Source organism: Gopherus flavomarginatus, chromosome 22 (genome assembly GCF_025201925.1).
Source record: "Gopherus flavomarginatus isolate rGopFla2 chromosome 22, rGopFla2.mat.asm, whole genome shotgun sequence".
NCBI classification, from domain to species: domain Eukaryota; kingdom Metazoa; phylum Chordata; order Testudines; family Testudinidae; genus Gopherus; species Gopherus flavomarginatus.
Window position 1 is genome coordinate 2969193 of NC_066638.1, and position 19627 is coordinate 2988819.

At 63.9% G+C, this 19627-nt stretch overlaps 1 protein-coding gene across 5 annotated transcripts; it reads right to left on the minus strand.

Annotated features, from left to right (window-relative positions):
- Positions 1–1673: 1673 nt before the first annotated feature.
- SH3D21 (SH3 domain containing 21) lies at positions 1674–18980 on the minus strand. Of its 5 annotated transcripts, none has more exons than XM_050932112.1 (17): positions 18927–18980; positions 17686–17846; positions 16665–16725; positions 15115–15230; positions 14068–14158; positions 13658–13752; positions 13195–13268; positions 12660–12825; positions 11747–11845; positions 10996–11032; positions 8294–8362; positions 7361–7478; positions 6898–6983; positions 5748–5863; positions 4417–4589; positions 3730–3793; positions 1674–3227 (listed from the first exon to the last, which is right to left on the minus strand). In XM_050932112.1, exons 1-17 carry the CDS (start codon positions 18928–18930, stop codon positions 3132–3134), a joined length of 1626 nt encoding a protein of 541 aa, XP_050788069.1. In that variant the 5' UTR covers positions 18931–18980; the 3' UTR covers positions 1674–3131. The 5 variants fall into 5 exon arrangements, with proteins under 5 accessions (XP_050788069.1, XP_050788070.1, XP_050788066.1 ...); XM_050932113.1 differs by having other exon boundaries at positions 12660–12760; positions 13193–13268; XM_050932109.1 differs by having other exon boundaries at positions 3137–3793; positions 6898–6962.
- Positions 18981–19627: the final 647 nt, after the last annotated feature.

A 19627-nucleotide genomic window follows, 5' to 3' on the forward strand; every position in this document is an offset into this window, starting at 1 on the left:
CCCCAGCATTCCTGCTAAAATTAGCTGCTGTCCCTTTCCGGCAGCATCTGACTTGCCCCATCAGTCACTCCTGCTTCCTGGATGTTGGGGGAGGGAGGGAGAGTACTGCCGGTTCTGGGCTGGCTGCCAGCAGGGTAGCCCAGCGGCCTGCGGTTAGTGCAGCCAGCCGCAAACCAGGGCTATGGGGCGGCTCCCAGCTCGCTGGGGTTTGGGCTGCTTTCAGAGTCCATGGCAAGCTACCACCCCCCCCCCCCATCCCCAGCCCCTCGAGCCAGGGGCTGCCAGTCGCTCTGCACCCCAGCCAGCTCTGCTGTTTGTTCAGGGCCTTGTGTAAACACGCCCCAGGGCACATGGGGATGTGCTTGCTGGAGCTGGCAAGGTGCCCCCCTGGCCAGCCCCCCTTAGCCCCTCGACTAGCATGAAGGACCCCCCCTGTGCCTCTCATCTCCAGGAGTTGGCACTGAGCCCATGGCAGCCCAGAGCCACCTGCCTATGATGGTGCAGTGCCACATGGCACCAAGGGGCCGGCTACTCAGCCTGCTGGCTCCTGGGTAGTGAAGGGCCCAACAGCCCGAGCTGAGCTGAGCCCGGTCCAGCCCAGGGCTGCCTCTGCCAGGCCGTGGCTGCGCTAACCAGTCCTAGGGCAGCCCCTCCCTGCCTTTGTGTGGGAGAAGAACGAGACCTTCCCACGCCTGAGGCCACAGCCCCACTCTGTCCCAGCCCAATGTACAAAAATAGCTGGTTCCCACCAGGGCTGGGCCCCCTGCCGCCAGCTGTAACAGGACCCAGATGTTTTCCAGATGTGCCCTCCTAGCCCCAGGGTGAGCAGGCTGCCAAGAATGCAGAGAGAGGTTTGTGTCGACCTGCACCAAGCTGATAAACAATGGCAGGGGGCTGGGTGCCAGGTAGGACCCTCCGGGACTGAGGCCTCGGGGGGGTAGGGGCACCAGGCTGACAGCACGGAGGAGACGGGCTTTGCCTGGCCAGGATCCAGTAAGCAGCTTCCTGGGGACACTGCAGGGTGTAGAAGGGATGCCTGGAGCCTTTGTGGGGGGAGGGGACAGGAGCCCAGAGCAAGCCAGCTGCCCTCCCATGCCAGCCTGGGGCAGCTGTGCATGATGCCCCTTGGCTTGGCTGTGCCCCACTGGCTCATCTCAGGAGCCTTTGCCCTGCCCTACTGCCCAGACAGGGACTGGGGGAATCACCTGCTTACACAGGGACAGATTCTGATCTCCCTGCTGGCGCTGGGAGTGGGTATGCGCCAGTCATCTCCCCCTGTGCAGCGAGGGGCTTGCTATCTGTCCCTGGACCTCAATAGGCTGATTCCTTGATCTGAGCTGATGTAACTGCCCAGCCAGGAGGGGCTGGAGGGAGCTGGGAAAGCACTAGGACACAGACTGCTATTTAACCAGGCAAAGAAAACCCAAACTGGCCTTGCCTCAGTTTTTCTCGCCTCCCCCCCTACCCCAGACTGAGAAACACACTGTGTGGAGCTAACCTGGCCTGCTGATCAGCAGCGAGCTCCTGGCTTTCAGGCTGACCCCTCTCCCCAGCACTTTGCCTATGGCTGGACTGTTCCAACTCATCAGGTCAGGGACCGGCTCGCCCCTCAAGTTTGTACAGGGCCTTGCACGTCGCAGATGCTGTCGACACTACAGCAGCCAGGCAGCAGCTAAGATTTGTATAAAAATAGTTTATTAAAAATTTTACACATTTATAAAATAGTTTTTAAAACCTCAGGCTCTCGGCAGTGGGACAGTTACTGGGGGCGAGGGACACTCACAGCTGTCCCAGCCCCACCCCGTCAGACACGGATAGCCGGAGTGGAACCGGTGGGCACGGCAGTGAGCTGCTCCCAGAGCCAGGGAGAAACGCCCAGTTCTCAGGATGAAAGGGCAGTGGAAGCACCAGAGAGGTCAGACAGGGCTCCTGACAGGGAGGGGGCTGGCAGAGAACCGGGTCACTCTACAGACACCAATGCTCTGTCATGTTTGAACACATGCTCACCAACACAACTTGATTCTAGTGCAGACAGAACACCAGCACTGGCTCTGACTTGTGGGGGACCCTAGGGCCGTGGGGGTCCAGCCTGCACGAGTGATCACAGCTTAACTAGGATGAGGATTCCCGCACCTACGTCTGATCCAGGGACAGCTTAGCCAACACATCCGAGCGCCCTAGTGTGGACAGGGCAGGATGTAACATGTTAGCTGGGAGGAAGCAGCTCACTCCACGGGGCCAGCTGACCAGGACAATGCAGATGGTTGTCTGCACTAGGGCGAAGCTGTTCCAAACCATTATCCTGGTCTAGTCAGAGCCTGGGGCCAGGTGATCCCAGGGCTGATGCACAGCAGACAGGGCTGGGGGCAGTCAGCACAGGGATTTTTGTCTGGGAGGGGTCAGCATCAGCAGCCCCCAGGAGGTTTTAAGGCTAGGGTCAAAGTTGGGCTTTGAGAGTTGTGCTGGGCTAAAAGATGGTTATTTCCCCCTCCCCCCCCCCAAACACCCCCCCACACCAACAGAGTGGCTGGGAACAGCACAGAGATGAGCACAGCCCAAGGCTGGGACAGGTCGGGGGCGAGGGGAAAGAGGAGAGCCAGGGGCTCAGGACCAGTCTCCAGAGAGGGACACATGCTGCTGGGACATGGGTGGCCTCTCCCGGGGCAGGGGTATGGAGGGCCTCTTTTGGCCTAGATGCAGGAAATTCAGAGCTGAGCAGGTGACGGGGGGTGATGACTGCCCAGCGCTGGCTAAATCCAGGCAGCAGCCAGTCACCCCAGGCCAGGCCTACGCACTGCCGGCATTAGCTCTCTGGTCCTGCTAGGGCATCACTAACTCTCCTGGCAGCCCCCAGCCCTGATTCTTTCCCAGCAGGCAGGTGCCCCGTGCTGCCCATCCCCCAGAGGGTCAGCCCAGCAGGACTGCGCCCCACCACAGTGCTCCCCCCGAGGGCTCAGGGAGCAGACGCAGCAGATGAGCTGGAGGGGCTCTGGGCCTTCTCCTCACTCCCCGGGGCAGGGATCTGGCCTTGGGGTGAAGAGACACCAAGGGGAATCAGTGGCCAGTGATTCTCTTGCAAGTTTAACAGCTCCCGTCAGAGTTTGCAGAGCGAGGCCTCTGCACAGTGGACATCACAGCATGGCCAGCAGTTCTGCCGATTCACTGCCCTGCACAGCTGCTCCTGCTCCTTCGAGGGCAGACATCCGCTTCATGCTCTCAATTTCCACCTGCAAAGGAGAGACGAGGGGGAGCGAAGGGAACCAGGGTAAACCCCAGCCCCACTCCCTGCGCTGTCCAGGCAGGGCACCTGCCTGTCGCTCAGAACGGGCATCCCTGAGCACTGGGTGGAGAGCAGCAAGACACCCAGGCCCCAGGTTACCGATGGGAAAAGCGCAGGAGACAGGGTCAGTGCCCACTCGTGTGGCATTCAGGCACCACACAACGAAGACTCAGTTACCCCCCATCCACAGGCTCAGCTGTTAATCCTTCTAGATCCAACTCCAAGTGCCAGCTCTCAGTCCGACCCACTCCCCGCCCCATGGGTGGAGGCCAGGGGGCTTTCACTGACAGACACAGAACTCCCTGCAGCAGCAGCATGCGAGCTGGGGTTCGGGGGGGGTAGCACCCTGATGACAAGCTTTGGGTTTGAGAGATTCCAGTGAGGGAGAGGCTGGGGTAACCCCCACCCCTGAATTTTCCATGCAGCGCTGCATCCCCAGTGGCTCTCACCTGCAGCACCATGCGCTTGGCCTGCTCCTCCTTCATTTCCATCTTGAGCTCCTCCATGTCCTTCCTGCAAAGGGCAGTGCACAGAGCTGGCCGGGGCTGGGGCTCAGGGCCAGAACCTCAGCCAGCTCCAAGAAGTCACCCCAGGCACATGGGCCCTAGGAGCACCCAGCTCTGCAGGCCACTGCTTCTCATGCAGGGCCTCCCATGAAGTTCAGTGCCAAACCTCGATCACCCCAGGCCATCACCTGACTACAAACATGGCAGGCACTCAGACCTCATTCCCCCTCCAGCCACAGTGCCTTGGGCCGATTCACCGCTCTTCCGGTCCCACTGACACCACCGGCCCGTGCTGCTCCAAGACGCTGGCCACAGGGCTCTCAGCCAAGGCTGGCACCAGGCCTGCCCCCCCCGGGGCTCACCAGCCCTGGATGGGACACTGCCCACCAGGGCAGACAGCCCTGGCCTGCCAGCCCCTGTGCATGAGGCTGCTGTAGGCAGTCGCCCCCAGCCCAGGAGAGAGGCAGCTCCAAGCACGGCTAGGAAGCAGAATCTCATGCTGCCCTTGGGGATGGGGAATGCTGCATGCAGCAGGTGACTTGGGGTGCTCTGGCTGGCCGTCAGCTTCTGGGGTCAGCCCCTGCCAGGGCTCCAACAGCCCCCACCACCCCTACACCCAGCCCCACTCACTGGTGCTGCACCCTCATCAGGTCCATCAGAATCCGCAGGGACCGGAGCTCGGCCACCAGTTCCTCAAGAGACAGCTTCTCCTCTGCCTTGGGGGGGTCCCCCAGGCTCTCTGGGGGCTGCAGCTCCCTGGCCTGGATGCTGCTCTTGGCTGGGACCAGAGGTGCCTGCACATGCTGCAGAAGCAGGGAAAGCCAGTCACTCTTTGCAACTGGGGAATCCCACAGCTGAGCACCCCCACCTGTCAGTCCCAGAGCTGCGGGCACCAGGCAGGCATTCCCCTAAGAGCAGCACCTCAGGGAATGCAGGTCTCCAGCACCCACCTCCCCACTGATGCTACCTGGCTCCATCAGCTGACAGGCCAAGGACAGAATGGGTCCTGGCAGCCAGGCTCCCCCTTGGATGCTCCTTGCTGGGCAGGGCCAGACGTGCAAAGCCTTGCCAGGTGCATGGAGCTGGCCCTGGCACTGCCCATGCTGCAGCTTCTCCCCAGCTCTCAGAGCACCCAGCCCGGGTGCCGGCTCCCCAGATGGGAGGAGAGGGGCCGGTATGGGGTCAGAAAGGTGGTGCAGGTGCAGCTCCCCTGACCTGAGTGCAGAACCAGGGAAGTGGCCCCTGCCCTGGCTGCCCCACACACACACTCCCATCCCTGCTGTGGCACCCTGCTCTTCTGCTTCTCCTCACCCCCTGCACCCAGGTGCGGCACCCCTCCCCTCCCCTCCCCCGTTCCTCCTACGGGAGCTCCAGAGAGCTCTGGTGCTGCTGACCCATCCTACAGGGCTCCTGGGGCTGAGCGCTGGGACCCGCCCCTCTGGGAGCCCAGCCCCAGGGCACAGCAGGGCCAGGTGAGTAGCCTGCACGGTGGCTGATACCAGGAGACAGTGACTCCTGCTGCCCACTGTGCCACTCTGCTGCTGTGTGGAGCTCCTAGGTGGGTTTATGCTGCTCTGCCTGTGCATGGAGTTGGGTCTACACCCTGCAGTTTACACTCGCTCGCTTCACCAGACCCTGCTCCCGTAGGCCAAGCCTGGCACTGGCCCATTATTTCAGGTCCAAACTATCCAGCACCTTTAAAACCAGTTGGTGCCAAGGCCAGGGTCCCTGCCCTGGTGCTGAGCGCACACCAGCCCCTGCTTGACATTCCTCCCCACCACAGGGACTCTGCGGCTAGGGGAGTGGCACAGAGCGGTTAGAGCCACTCACCCTCCGGACAAGGCAACTGCAGCAGAGAAGCTATGGGCAGCAAATGTAGCACAAGGAGCTTGACCACGCAGCCCAGCAAATCCAACCCTTTCCCATCCACCCCCAGCAATGGGTGCTGTCCAGGCACTCACCGGAGAGCTAGCGGGTGGCTGGCTGGGCAGCTTCCTGCCTGGCATTTTGGGACGAGTCGTCGTCGGGTGGCTCAGTTTGGCATTGGAGATCAGGACGGCATCGAAGCCATTTGCATCTGCAGAATCAAGAGGCACCAGCAGCCCTCTCCCCATCAGCAAATGCGGCTGGTGCCAGACTCCAGGGCAGGCCCTGAGCTCCAGGGGCTGGGGGAGCCCTGGGCACAAGGACTCCACCAGTTCCAAGCTGTGCTGTCAGGCTGAAGAGCTCTGCATCCAGACCAACCACACCCTGCCCATGCACCCTTGGGCCAGGGCGACCCACACTCTTATAGCCAGACAAGGCAGCCAGGTGCAAGGCCAGCTCCAGGGTTTTTGCTGCCCCAAGCAGAAAAAAAAAAAGGGCAGCAAGCCACGATCGCGATCTGCAGCTCTACTGCCGCCGCTTCAGCGGCAATTCGGCAGCTGGTTCTTCACTCCGAGAGGGGGTGAGGGACCAGCCGCCGAAGACCCAGACATGCTGCCCCAAGCAGCTGCTTGCTAGGCTGGTGCCTGGAGCCGGCCCCGGCCAGGTGGCCCAAAGATTGGCCAGCGAGGCATCCACAGAGCTCACCCACCCGAGGCACTGAGCTCTTTGGAACGCCCGCGCCTTGGGCTGGGCACAGCACGGGGCTGTAAGGGGACTGACTGCTTCCTGCCCTCCCAAGGCAAGGCCCCCTTTCTGCTCCCGAAGAGAGGGAGAGATTTGGGCAGCTGCAGCAGGGGACCGGCCAGCAGGACTCCTGGGTTACACACCGAGTGGATTAGCTGGGTGAGCCAGCACCTGGAGGCCTGTTGCATCGTGTGGGCTCCTCACATGCAAACAGCAGCAATTTCCTCACTTTCCTAGCCCAGGAGCAGCCCAGGCCAGAGCGGCGCGGGGGTGCTCAGAACCCAGGGCAGGGCGAAGTCTGGAGGTGCCAGCCCTGCCCCAATGCCCTCAGTCCTGCCCGGGGCAGAGACTCCACCCGTGCAGGCCTGGCTCCAGTCACCGCTACCGATGGGCAGCTCCTGCTTGGCCCAGGGCTCTGCTGGTGGACACCGGAGGGAGTGATGCTACTCGCCCACCCAGTGAAGGGAGGGGTCAGAACGTGCCAGATGGCAACAGGCTTACCCGGGTCCTTGGGCTTGCTCTTCTCCGCACTGGCTGGGGCACAGTTCGTCGGAGTGCAGGGGGGCCTGCCAACGGCAGAGACATTCCTGCACATTAGGGGGCTGCAGTTCTGCCCCCTCGTGCCTCTTCCCCCCACCTTCGACCACATGCTGTGTCCATCCCACTCCTGCCACTTCCCTGCCCACCTGGGGGGCCAGGCCAGAGGAAGGAGCCTAACTCAGTTGCTCCACCCCTTGCAGAGGTAACAGCCGGCGATGGCATTAGCGGTGCCAGAGGCAGGCGTCCGCCCCCAATACCAAGATTAACCCCTGGGAGGTTTGAGAGAAGAGGCCCCCACCCCACAAGGAGGGGGGTTAACATCCCCACCCCCCAGCAGCCTGCAACAATGGCTAGCTCGTGCCTAGGCCTCTCCTCCAGCTAGCGCCTGCCCTCTGCCCAAGGGAAGGGGGCAGGGGCTCCTCACCTGCCGGCAAGGCTGGAGGCCAGTTTGGTCTTGGCAGGGACGGGAGGGGCTGGAGCTGCTTTCTTGCTAGCAGGGAGGTTCATCTTGGGCAGGTCCATCTTCTTCTGCACCTTGGGCTCTGGGGGCAGAGGGAGGGGTGAGCAGCAGGAGACTGGCTGTTCCCCAGGACTTACCCTCCCAGCCCACGACTGGCCACGGGCTGCGGCCTGGGTCCCAGGACAGTCCCCAGCCAGCAGACAAGGGCCCGCAGCCGAGACCCCATCATGGCCGGGTCCCCTTCAGAGGCACATTCTTGGCCAGGAGTCAGGGGAGTTTGCCCCAGGGGCCATGGAAGTGCTGGTGTTTTACTGGTGTTTGAACGTTTGCCCTGGCCTGGGCCAGCAACTACCAAGTGTTTCAGCCTCTGGGCCCGGCTGGCAGATTGGCAGTGCGCTAAGGGGACACCTCTGCGCACACCAGGGAGTCACACAAGGCAGGAAGCCCTGCCTGCTGCGCTTTCGTCTCTTCCCCAGCTGCCTCGAGCCTGGCTGGCCCCAGGGGGCACGGACCGAAGCAGGAGGGGGTAGGCGGGCTATAGCCTAACGCAGGAAGCGGACTGCGACGAGCTGCTGTCCTAGCCATGCCCTCCCCCTCAGCTCCCCTCCTGACCAGGGATCCTGAGCGGCCTCTCTGGGCTGAGGGGAGGGAAAACTACGGCCTGTCGCCCACGGGGAAGGAGGCAGACCCGGCTGAGGCAGGACTAGCCCCTCACACCCCACCTCTACCAGCCGGCTCCTTTTTAGTCAGCTGGGTGCCCACGGCATGTGCCCTCAGGCGCACTCACTGAACTCACTGGCACATGCCATGCACCCCGCTACCAGGATGGAGACTTGACGCTTCCCCCAGTGCCCATGGCCAGCCCAGCCCAGTGGGCAGCCCCCTGCCCTCATTTACCTTTGGGCTCGTGGGGGGGCCGCAGCTCCGCTTTGCTGGCGCTGGAGACTTTCTTCTCTGGCCTGAAGACTGGCAGAGAGGAGCAAGAGGAAGAGTGATGCACTGGCTGACTTGGGTTGGGGGCAACATGCTCCCCCTGGCACTGTCCCTGCTCCCTCAGCCCCAATAGCCCCCATCCCCATCTGCCCCAGGTCCTTCTTTTGCGGGGGGGGAGAAGAGGAGGCTGGGCTTGGAACCACCTGGCCCAAGTGGCCGCCAGGGCCCTGTGAGGGCAGCCAGCCCTGCTCCCTCCTGCGCTGGGACCGGCTCCATCCACCCGGGAGTCTCACCGCCCCTCAGGGGCCATCACCTGCAGCTGGGCCTGGGCTGGGGTCAAACCGGGCCACCTCCACCCATTCACCTGGCTTGGGTGCACCTCAGCAGACACCACAGGGAGGTCGATGTAGTTTTGCTTACACCAGAGACTCCTCCTCGGTTGCCCAGGGGAGGGGAGAACCTGCCCTGCCCAGGCCCGGCAAGGGGAGCAGAGGTGCTCGCCCAGGGTTATCAGACGCTCCCAGGAGGCGAGTGAGTCAGCGGCATGGGGCTGACACCCACGCAGCCCAGCCTGGTGCATCCGGGGAGCTACAGCAACACCCAGCACATGTGTGTGAATGCGCACGGGAGGGGGGGGAGAACAGTCAGAGGGGGCCGAGCTGCCCCAGGGGACAGCTCAGAGCAGGGCTTTTGGTTGGCTTCACACTGGCTTGGACTCTGCCTGCACTGCCAGCCTCACTGCCCCTGCGCCAAGGGCACCAGGAGGGGGAGCTGGGCACTGTCCCTGGGGGTGCTCACAGCAGCTGGGATCTCAGATCACAGGGTGCCCCCAAAATACACCAAGAGTCTGACCCCCATGGTGGGATGAGCTCAGAGCCGGCCCATCCCCCAGACAGCGCTGAGCACCTCCCCACAGCAGCTACAAACCCCGCTCCGCTCGCTGCCACATGCAGCCCACGGTCCCCAGCCAGAGCTGGAGTCTGCAGCCTGCACTTCCTCTGCCGGCTGCTGCACCAGCTCACTCCCCGTGCCGGCCCGCGTAGAGATCGGCCCCCCACTGCAGGGAACGCAGCCCTCTGGCCAACAGCCTCTGCCCCAGCCGCCTCCCTCCCGCCCCGGCGCCGCAGTCCTGCTGAGGGCCCATCTGGGAAGCCAGCCCCAGCCCCGAGCTCTGGGGCAACTGGGCCCTGGGGACAGGTTACACCACATAACACCAGGGCAGCTCAGCCCCACCGCAGCCCTGCTAGCTCACCGGAGCAGCACTGCCTCTGCTAACCAAGCCCTGACCCCTGAGGGTTCACACAAACCAAAGCCACTCACTGGTTTTGTCCCTTTGCCAAGCCCCGAGGCTGGGGCACCCCTCCCCACAGCACCCCCACCTGGGTCTCACGCCCCTCCCCACAGCACCCGTGCCCCACCCCACAGCACCCCCACCTGAGCTCCACACCCCTCCCCACAGCACCCACGCCCCTCCTCACAGCCCCCACACCCCTTCCCACAGCACCCACCCTGCCTGGGCCCCACGCCCAGGCAGGGTGGGGCCCAGGCAGGGGTGGGCACGAACCCCTCCAGGCAGACCCAAGGGGAGAGCCCTGGTGATGGAAGCTGTGCCCGTCCTGGGGCCAGAACCATTCCAGTGGGTTCAGTCTGCCACTTCCTAATAGCCCCCTGCACTCCCCAGCAATAACCAGTCGTCAGGGGACACTGAGTGGGGCTGAGAAATGGGCTGGGGAGGGGGGTGGAGGCTGAAAGCTGAAAGACGACAACACTTCTGGAGCCTACAAAGCCCCTGGCCCAGCAAGGGCCTCCATGGTGCAGACCGCCAGACCAACTGAATCCAGCCCCGATCCCCAACCAGCCAGCCCCAGGGTGCAGCTGCTGTGTTCCCACCCCAGGACGGCTCCCGTACACCCAGCACGTTGGGATCCTCCCAGGTGCTAGAGCGGGAGGGCACAGGGTTGGCACAGCGAGTGGTCGCTCGCAGGGGGGACCGCTCCCCTCCATACCACTCTGCACCACACGCATGCCATGGACAGCACAGAAAGCAGAGGGGATGTGGGTACCTGCCACCACAGCCACAGATGGGGCCTTCACAAGCTGTTTGCAGGATGAAGGAGTCTGGGGCCCAGGCTCCGGCCTCCAGCCGTCGGCTGCGCTCACCGGCCGTCAGCAGGGACCTGCCTGCGGCGCCCCAGAGCTCTGCTCCGAGCCAGCCTTCCCCAGGATGCTGCTCAGCCCCCGTACCCTGGGCACGTGACGCAGAGGAAACTAGCACCTCGCGGGAAAGGAAGTCACAGATGCAGAGCACCCAGGGCTTTGCAGCTCAGGAGCCTCTGCCATCACCTGGGCCCTGCCAGCTCCCCTGCTGGCTGCCCGGCAGCGCTACCCAGAAGCCAGCCAGCCTAGCAGGGGGAGTCTTGGTGACCCTGCAGCACGGGCCATGCACAGACTGCTCTGAGCTGCACTTGGACCCACAGCTGCTCTGTTGATAAGCCCATGTCCAGGCCAGCCTCTGGGGCTGGCAGGACCCCCAAGTAGCCAGGCTGGCTGCCCCCCGCCTTGGCAGCTCCAGTCCATGACCTCCACTGGGTCTGCTTCACTAGGGAAGGGCTTGCAGCCAGGCCCCCCGCCAGCTCCGACCCTCCCGCCATGGGCTCCTTACTTACTCGACTCTTGGCTCCGCACGGGCACCACCGCCTTGATCTGCAACAGAGCAGAGGACGATGAGCAGGAGGGGGCACATCCTGCGGTGGTTCCTGGCCACTCTTTGCCCCATGTTCAGAGCGTCTCTGAGCCAGGTGAGGCCAGCACCGCACAGGGCAGGAAGAGGGGCCGTCGGCGACCCTGCAGCTGGGAAGGATTCTCTCTCTCTCTCTCCCCCCAGCCCAGCTCACCCCCAGCCAGATGCATCCTGGGCTCTTCCATTTCAGCAGCTCCAGGGACGGGTGCTGGCCGGGGCAAGCCGCTGGCCCGGCGGAGGTGAGCCCAGCGGCTGAGCAGGAGCAGGGTACCAGGCTAGGAGGGCAGAGCTGAGCTAGGGATTTATTACTACAATTGCGAGCTTGCCCTGCTGATTTCCTCGCCCAGCCCCAGAGCCTGCGTGCCCAGCCGGCCCAGGAAGGAGAGGGACACCTGGCCCCTGCCCAGTCCCTGGCCCCTGCCCGCGTCTCACCAGCTGAGCGAAGGGACGGGCATGGGCCACCCCTGGTTGTTCCCTCGGGGTCACTGCGCCACCTGCTGGGGGAACACAGAACCTGGAGCGTGGCAGTTCCCTCCCCCCTGGAATGGGGCCAGGAGCCATTTGCCCAAGTGACTGGCTGTCCCGGTGTCAGAGCCCCTGTCCCGAGGTCTGCGCCCCCTTGCCCCCCACAGGGCCACTCGCTGGGCCCCCCACGCCAGCCAGCCCGAGGCACTCACCTTTGGCATCAGGGGCTGCAGCAGCATCACAAAGTTATCGGGGAAGAGGCCTCTCTTGCCATCACATTCCCCTTCCCACCAGCCCTCATCCTCTGTCTCCTGCAAGGCAAGCAGGGAGTGCCCAGCTCAGGCCAGGGTGCTACCCCCATGGCCAAGCACCCCAGCCACGGCTCAGACATCACGAAGCACCAGGCCAAAGCCCAAGGGGGTAGCACCCACTCCAGCCGGGTCCCTCACAGCACTGCCAGCAGAGCCCATCCAGAGTCAGACCCCTTTAGCAGGAGGGGCTCAGAGTGTCCCGAACGCCCTGGCTCCAGCAGGTCCCTGGCAGCAAAGGCACTGCGGGGGGCATTGTGATGCCCACAGTTCCCGCCATGAAGGAGAGGATCGCAGCCCTGTGCCCAACGCCTCCCTGGCCCACGGGCATGGTGCATTGCTGGGGGCCCCTTCAGGGCACGACGGCTGGCACGGGAACCTTCCCCCAGAAGCTGCAGCCAGCAGTGCCAATGGACCAGCAGCAAGAGCAGCTCAGCTGGACTCCTGGAGCCGGGAAGCCAGCGGGGGACTCTGGAGCCCTTCTGAGACAGGACAGGGTGTTGAGGGAACAGAGCGCGGTGAAGATGTGGGGCTGAGACCCAGAGACTCACGCCCTCCAGTACCAGGCTCCACCATTTGGGTTTCCCCGTCTGGTTGGTGGAGCAAAGGGGCCAGGGCTGTCGGCTGTGTCCCCTGTATCACGCCCAGAGGCCACAGTGATGGGCCAATGACACACTACTGAGCTGGCTGGGGGGCAGGCAGCTGCAAGGAGGCTGGCTTCCCCACCAGTGAGATGGGCAGATCAGCACCCCCTCCAGGGGGGTTCACAGCTTGCCCTGGCAGCCCCACCACCGTCCCCCGGTCCCCAGGCTCCCACCTTGCAAAGAACCAAAACGACATCTCCTCTCTTCAGCTGCAGCTCGTCCTGGAGCTCCGGCTCGTAGTCGAACATGGCCTTGCAGTACTCGGCCTCGCAGTCTGGGCGGGAGGGGAGGGAGTCAGAGGAAAGCCCCACACGGTCGCCAGAGGGGGGCGCTGTGCTGCTCAGAGGGAAAGGAATCAGACCCTGCTCGAGTGGGGGCAGGGGAGGGTCCATGCTCCTGCCTTGCATATGCAGCGGGAGCACAGGCCTGGGGGCCTGGACTCCAATCCCAGATCCTGGCCCCATCACTGCCTAGGTCAGAGGCCCAGGGGCAAGCGGCTTCCCTGGGATGGGGGGACCCATCCTGCTCTGGGGCAGTGGCTGGGAATTGCTCCTTGAGGCCTATTGGGGGCATGGTTCTCCCTTCCCATCCACTACAGCCCCAGGGACGGCCCCCACCCCAGCTAGGGACCCACAGGGGACACGGCTGCTCAGCAGAGGCAGCAGGCTCCATGGGGCGGGGGGAAGCGCAGGCAGGTCTCACTCACACGGCTGCAGGGGCTGGCTTGGCGGGGGGCTCTGGGCTGCGGGGATGGGCTTCTCCAACTTCTTGGGGGGCTCTGGCTGTGGAGGAGACAAGGCTCATTAGCGCTCAGGGAGTGGGTGCTCAGAGCACTGAGCTTCAACCCCCCCTCCATGACCACCCCAGAATGGGGGCTGACGCTCCCACTGACCCTCCTCCTAGAGCCGGAGGAACCTGGGCCCAGGTGAGCCTGGGGTAGCCAGCAGTGCCTGGAAGGGCCTGGGCAAGCACCCACCAGCCCAACCAGCCACCCCTGGGTGCGGCTTTATGGCCTGGGCCCAGGAGCAGCCAGACAGGTTCACCTGTTGGGTCAGGCCACCCACTAGCCTGTCTCCAGGGAGCAGGGGGTGGAAGGTGAATCCCAGGACTGTCCCCCCCCGTCCCTCTGCCCACAGTGCCAGGGGCTGCCCCCCAATGAACACACACTCACCTTCGCTGCCTCCTTTATGATGAAGGTCTCATCAGTCAGCTTTGGCCTCTGCTTCCTAGCCCCATTCTTTGGGACGGCCTCCGGGGCCACCAGCCCTGCACACACCACGGGGGACGGGTTATCTCAGGGCACCTGTGATGGGACAGCCCCTCTGGGGTGGGCACAGACGCTGCTCTGACCCAGAGTGCCAGCAACCTGCCAGCTCTCAGGGCACAGGGGCCCTGCCCACCCCCCACTGGTGGGGACACAGCACTGGGGAAGCTCACACTTTGCACCTTGGGGTCTTCCCAACTCAGCCCCTCCACATGCCACAGGCTGCAGCCTGGGGTCTTTCCTGCAGGGAGGATCAGGGCAGCAGAAGAGAAGAGAGCCAGGCCCAGCTACCCAGCCCCATTGCCGCTCCCCCCTACCTGGGGGCAGCCGGTCCAGCTCCTGGACGAAGTTGGAGGGGAAAGCACCAACCTGGCCGTTCTTCCTGCCCAGCCACCAGCCATCCTCAATCTGCCGGGGAAGAGAATGGCTCAGAGCTGAGCCCCACCAGCCGCTGACCCAGTGCGCCCAGAGCCTCTCCAGCAGCCAGGGCTCGGAGGGTGCCATTGTACCCACCCCTGCCACCGGGGGGACTGAGCCCTGGCCCGCGCCCCCCCTCCCATAGCATTTCCCTAGGGCATTGGGAGACAGTACGGGTGTCTCAGCCAAACCCCAGCCTCCCTAAAGAACTCCCTGTAACGTCCATTGGACACAGACTGCCTCTCCTCCCTTGGTCCTGACCCACTGCGTTGTGTGTGCTGTTACGCCACGGCCAGACCCCACCCCAGACATGGCTGCTCATTTCAATGCCAGGTGACATAGCCCTTGTAGCTCGAACATGAGATCCAGAGGGGCTAGAATGGGGCCAGGCTGCCCCTCCTGAGGTCTCCCGTCACCTGCCCAGCTGCCCACCTGCCTTTCCCCACCCTGCTTGGCCTTCCCATGCCCCTCCCAAAGCAGACATTAGAGCAGACTTCGGGGCACTTGCCTGCCCCTGGCTCCCTGCTGCATGGAGGGGTGGGAGCTGTGCACACCTCTCTGGTGGAGTTGGGAAGCAGATCTTGTCCTGCCAGCTTGGCCTCGGTGCTACCCGCATGGCACAGAGGGAAAGGGAGGCTGGAATGGAGCAGGCTTTGGCAGCACACAAGTTGGCCTTGGCCCTGTGCTGCTGGGCTGTAGCTAAGTGAAGCCTGGTCCCTGCTCCCGCTGGGGTCTGGCCTCCCTGCCCAGCAGTGCCTGCAGCCAGCACAGCGACCCAGGCACAGGGAGTTGGAAAGAGCCCTCCAGCCACCTCCCACTGCTCCCTGCCCCCCAGGAAGGAACAATGCACCTGCACCCCACCCCCCCAAGTCATTCCCAGGCACATTGGCCTTGGTCTCTGGTCCCAGGCTCCTGGCTCCAGCAGCTGCCCCCCCAGCCCTGCTCACCTCCTGCAGGATCTGCACCAGCTCCCCAGCTTTCAGCTGCAGCTCATCTGCCTTCTCTGGGGTATAGCTGAAGTTCACCTTGCACCAGCGCTGCCCTTGCACCGGCGGCTTCTTCGCTGGCGTGGGAACAGCACGACACACATCACTCAGGGAGGGGAGGCTGGGGGATGGGCTGCACCCTGCCTGCTGGGGGAAGAGCTCAGAGACTGATGCACTAGGGGCAAGCTGGGGTCCCAGCTTCACAGCTCAGCTTATAAGGCCCCCCCCCCAGACTTAACCTACACTGGGATTCCCTCCCTCCTCTGACTACCCCACTGCAAACCCTGGTAACCCCAGGAACGGGGCTGACTCCCAGCAGGGTGTCAAACCAGCCCTTCTCCCGCAGAGGCTGCCACCTGTGCTCCACAATCTCAGCTCTCACTAAACAGTCAGGGCTCCAGCCCTTACAGGGGTGAAGGAAAGCTTGAAAACCTGAAACAAGAGGGAAGCGAGGCAGCAAAAAACAAGAACTCAGAGGCGGAGAACTGCCCTGTGCAACTAGAAGGGAGGTTGACTCTGAAACTTAATGAGGGCATTTCTGGTCTCGACCCTGATAACCATTTCGCTGCTGATCAAAGCAGAGGACAACGAAGGGTGATGGTGTGGTGAGCAGGAACCTCATTTTGCTGCTTTGTGGAGATGGAGCTTGGTTTGTAGGTGGAGCTTAGGAGACTCCCACTGCTTCCACCTCCCACCCTAGTTCGAGCTCTGCCCTCGACAGGAGATGGCTCGGTCCACAATGTGCTGCTTTGCTAGTGTGGGGCAGGTACCTCCTGGGCTAGTCTTGCTGGCAGGAGGCCTGGCTGTGGGGCTGGGAGAAAGAGAGTTGTCACTGTCTGGCATGGCCAGGCCCAACTCGCTCCCCCTACACACTGCCCCCACACCCCAGGCAGATTCCTGTCAGCTCAACACCCACTGTGGCCCGGCCAGCAAACATGGAGCCTTCGGGGGTAAGAGGCAGGAAGCCCATTTCCCACCTCTCCCCAGCAGGAAACCTGGCTGCCTCCCTACTGCTGGAAGAGCCCTCCCCCCCGGCCACCCCCCCACTTCTCTTCCTCTCACAGCCTGTCCCGAACCCCCATGGGCTCCACGCTGCTCCCCCACGCTGGTTCCTGGCCCAAGCAGTGGGTCCTGTCAGGCCCTGGCACACTGCAGTGGCAGGGCAGGAAGCAGTAGCACCCCCCAAGTCAGGAGCCAGCAACACCCCCCAGTATGGTGCTCCCTAGTGACTCCCCCTCCTGCCCCCAGCCGCAGGAGGCAGATCAGCAAGTGGGTCCTGAGCCAACGGCAGTAGGCGCAGGCACGGGCCCTTACAGGGAAGGCAGCCAACGTGCCCCACTGCCGATCTGTGGTGGGCAGCACCGCAGGGAGCCCAGGCAGGGCAGGGGTCAGTGGCATGGCACCTTCCCTCCCCAGCCCTAGTGCAGCAGAGATGCAGCAGCACCCCAGGCCCTGGGTCTCTCGCACGCCCTGCCCGAAGGGCCCCGCAGCACACTGCACCAGCCACTCACCAATGCGGGTCGAGCGGGGGCACCTCCGACCTCCGTCAGCCATGAGAGATGCTGGGATTTCCTGGGGCAGACAGAGCACAGGCCAGGTAAGGAGCTGACGTGCTGGGCCAGGGGGATGTGAAACCCACTGCAGCTTGTCACCCTTTGGAAGTGAAACTTTCGCAGCCACAGGGACGTAGCAACCTTGGAGATCTGCTCCCAGGTAATGGCGGAAGCTCAGGGTTCACGAGGTGCTATAATCTGCAGAAAGCAGCCAGTGCAGCGGGACCCAGCCCCACCCCAGGCAGGGCCAATACCAGCATCAGCCCTTGCTCATTTCCAGGTGCACCCCACCGGGATTGTCCAGAGAGGAAATGCCACAGAAGGCCCTGCCCAAGGGAAGGGGGGGGGGGTGCTCAGTGCTGTGCCTGAGGCAACCTCTAGCCCTGGGCTGCAGAAGGAGCCAGCTCCCACTAGCTCACCCGTCTTGCACAGCAGCCCCCACCCACAGCAAGCATCTGGGCAGCAGCTGCCTGTCCTGCTTATATAGGAGACTTGGGAGGGTGTGGCCCAGGACCCCGCCCCTTTGCCCTGCCCCCAGAGAGGCCTAGGGGAATGCTGGGACACTGGAGGATCTGGGGCCTGTTTTGCATGGCATGATTTGTAGCTGCACACTGATTGCTCAGCACCCCTGAACTTCAGGCTGTAGGTGGCTCTGGAGTCCTGCAGGTGTGTATTGATGTGCACGCCTTCCAGATGGCTGCAGGGCGTGGGCATGCGCACCTGTGGGGGTTGATGCACATGGTCCCCTGCCCAGGTCAGGTTTGCTTTGGGAAGCTGCCAAGCCACCTCCAAAGCCCGGCCCGCCAGGCTGTGTGGGTAGGTCAGGCAAGCAGTAGATTCAGCCGTGAGATGGGCCTGTGCTGTGGGCAGGAGCATGTGGAAGATGGTCCCGTCCCCCAGGCAGGGCAGGGGAAATGCTCCCACTTCTGCTTGGCAGCGTGTCCCTCCGTAACCCGACAGGATCCCCCACCCCACTCACCTGCACAAACTGCCGGGGAAAGAGCCCCGTCTTGCCAGCCAGCTCCCCCTGCAGCCACCCCTCCTCCGGGCACGACTCCACCTTCTGCACGATGTCCCCAGCTTTCAGCGGCAGCTCATCATCCCGCTGCCCAGAAAAATCCACCAGCACCAGGACCTCCCCTAGCACCGCGACAGAGTGAGGCTGAGAGTGGGGTTCAGCTCGGCAGAGCCACCACCCCACACCCATGGGGGCAGGAGCGGAGCTCCCTGAACAAGGCTGGGCGAGTGCAGGAGCCTGAGCCCATGAGCTGCCCTCTTTGCCCAGCCTGGTGCCAGGGCGCAGGGCCTGGAGCCATCTCTCTGTGCTGCCCATGGGGGCGCGAGCGTCAGGGCTGAATGGTGCCTTCCCCCCCTTGGTTAGACTGTGAGCCCGTTGGGGCCGGGACTGGCTGTGTCTGGGCCGCACCCGCCAGAGGGGCCCTGGGCACTTCTACAGCCAACAGTTACGCTAGCGGGGCTGGCGCCCAGGTGCTCAGTGGGGCAGGGCCTCGAGCCGCAGAGCAACGCCAAGGGCCTGGCGCTGCAGGTGGGGACAACTCGCGCAGGCCCCGGGGGGAGAGGGGCGGCGCGGTCCCTGGGCCCCAGAGGGGAGGAGGTGACATGCTCCCCAGGCTCCGGGGTGGGGGCAGCACAGTCCCCAGGCCCCAGAGGGGAGGAGGAGACGTGGTCCCTAGGCCCCAGGGCAGGTGAGGGGGGAATGCGGTCCCTGGGCCCCGGGGTGGGGTGGGGATGTGGTCCCTGGAGGGGGGTGCACTCTCCAGGCTGGGAGGCTACTGAGCATTTGCGGGCAGGCTCCTGGCTTCTCCCCTCTCAGCATGTGGACGGGGAGTGAGCTCTTCAGAGCAAGCCCTGCAAGGGGGCCCTACAGACGCCAAAGCCTTAAAGCTCAGGGAGCTGGCTAGCCCCAGTGACACGTGGGCGTGGGATCAGAGGCCCCTCTGCTGAAGGGGCTGCTCAGCCGAGGCCCAGCCCTGAGCCCGTATAGTTCAGTGTCGCTCCGTGGGGTCACAGGCAGCATGGCTCACTCCCGTCTGTCCTGACCAAGGGTGAAGGTGACATCCATGGATTGCCGAGTGTCTCTGGGGTGAGATGGGCAGCGCCCAATGTCCCCAGGCACATCTCCTGCCCCCTACCCCTGACCAGAAGGTCCCCGCGAACCCCGCCCTGGGCAGACCAGCCCAGGCGCTCTGGGCTACGTACCCATGGTGGTTCCTGCAGCCTCCTGCTAGAGAGCGTGTTGGCAGCTCCAGCGCGGTGCAGGGAGAAGCGACTCGTGGAGCTGGGAGGGGAATGCCAGTTATGACAAGCCTGGCGTGGGGGCCGGGCTCCGGGAGGCAAACAGGCGAGGCCAGTTCTGATAAGTGCAGGTGACAGGGCCTTTTACAGCCTGGAGGAGCTGGAGCTGCAGGAACTGGGAGAAAGGCAGCAGCACGGCAGGACTGGCTCTGCCAGAGCTGTGGGCCAGGCAGCTCTCACTCTCCAGGGTCCCAGCCCAGGCTGCAGCAGTGACCGGCGGGAGTCTCCAGCATGCAGGACAGGCTAAGGGGGCTGTGCCCTGGCCCTGGGAAAGAAGCCCAAACACCACAGCAAGAAGGCGAGGGACAGGGGCTCCCAGCCGGGCCAGGTGTGTGGGTATCCAGGGGCTTGGGGGGAGCAGCAGGGAAGTGTCCAATGTTGCCCTGTACCTCCCAGGCTTAGACACAGAACAGAGCCACCATGCCCCCCTGAGCTCAGCCCCAGGTTAGAGGGGAAAGGAACTTGCCCAGGGTGGCACAGAGCAGGGAACAGAACCCAGGAGCCCCTGGCCCCGCAGCTCCTCTCCATTGTGCCAGCTGCTGCCCCAGCGCCTCTGCATCTGCTAGGTGCAAACAGATGCCCAGCAGGGCCTGACAGGCTGCAGG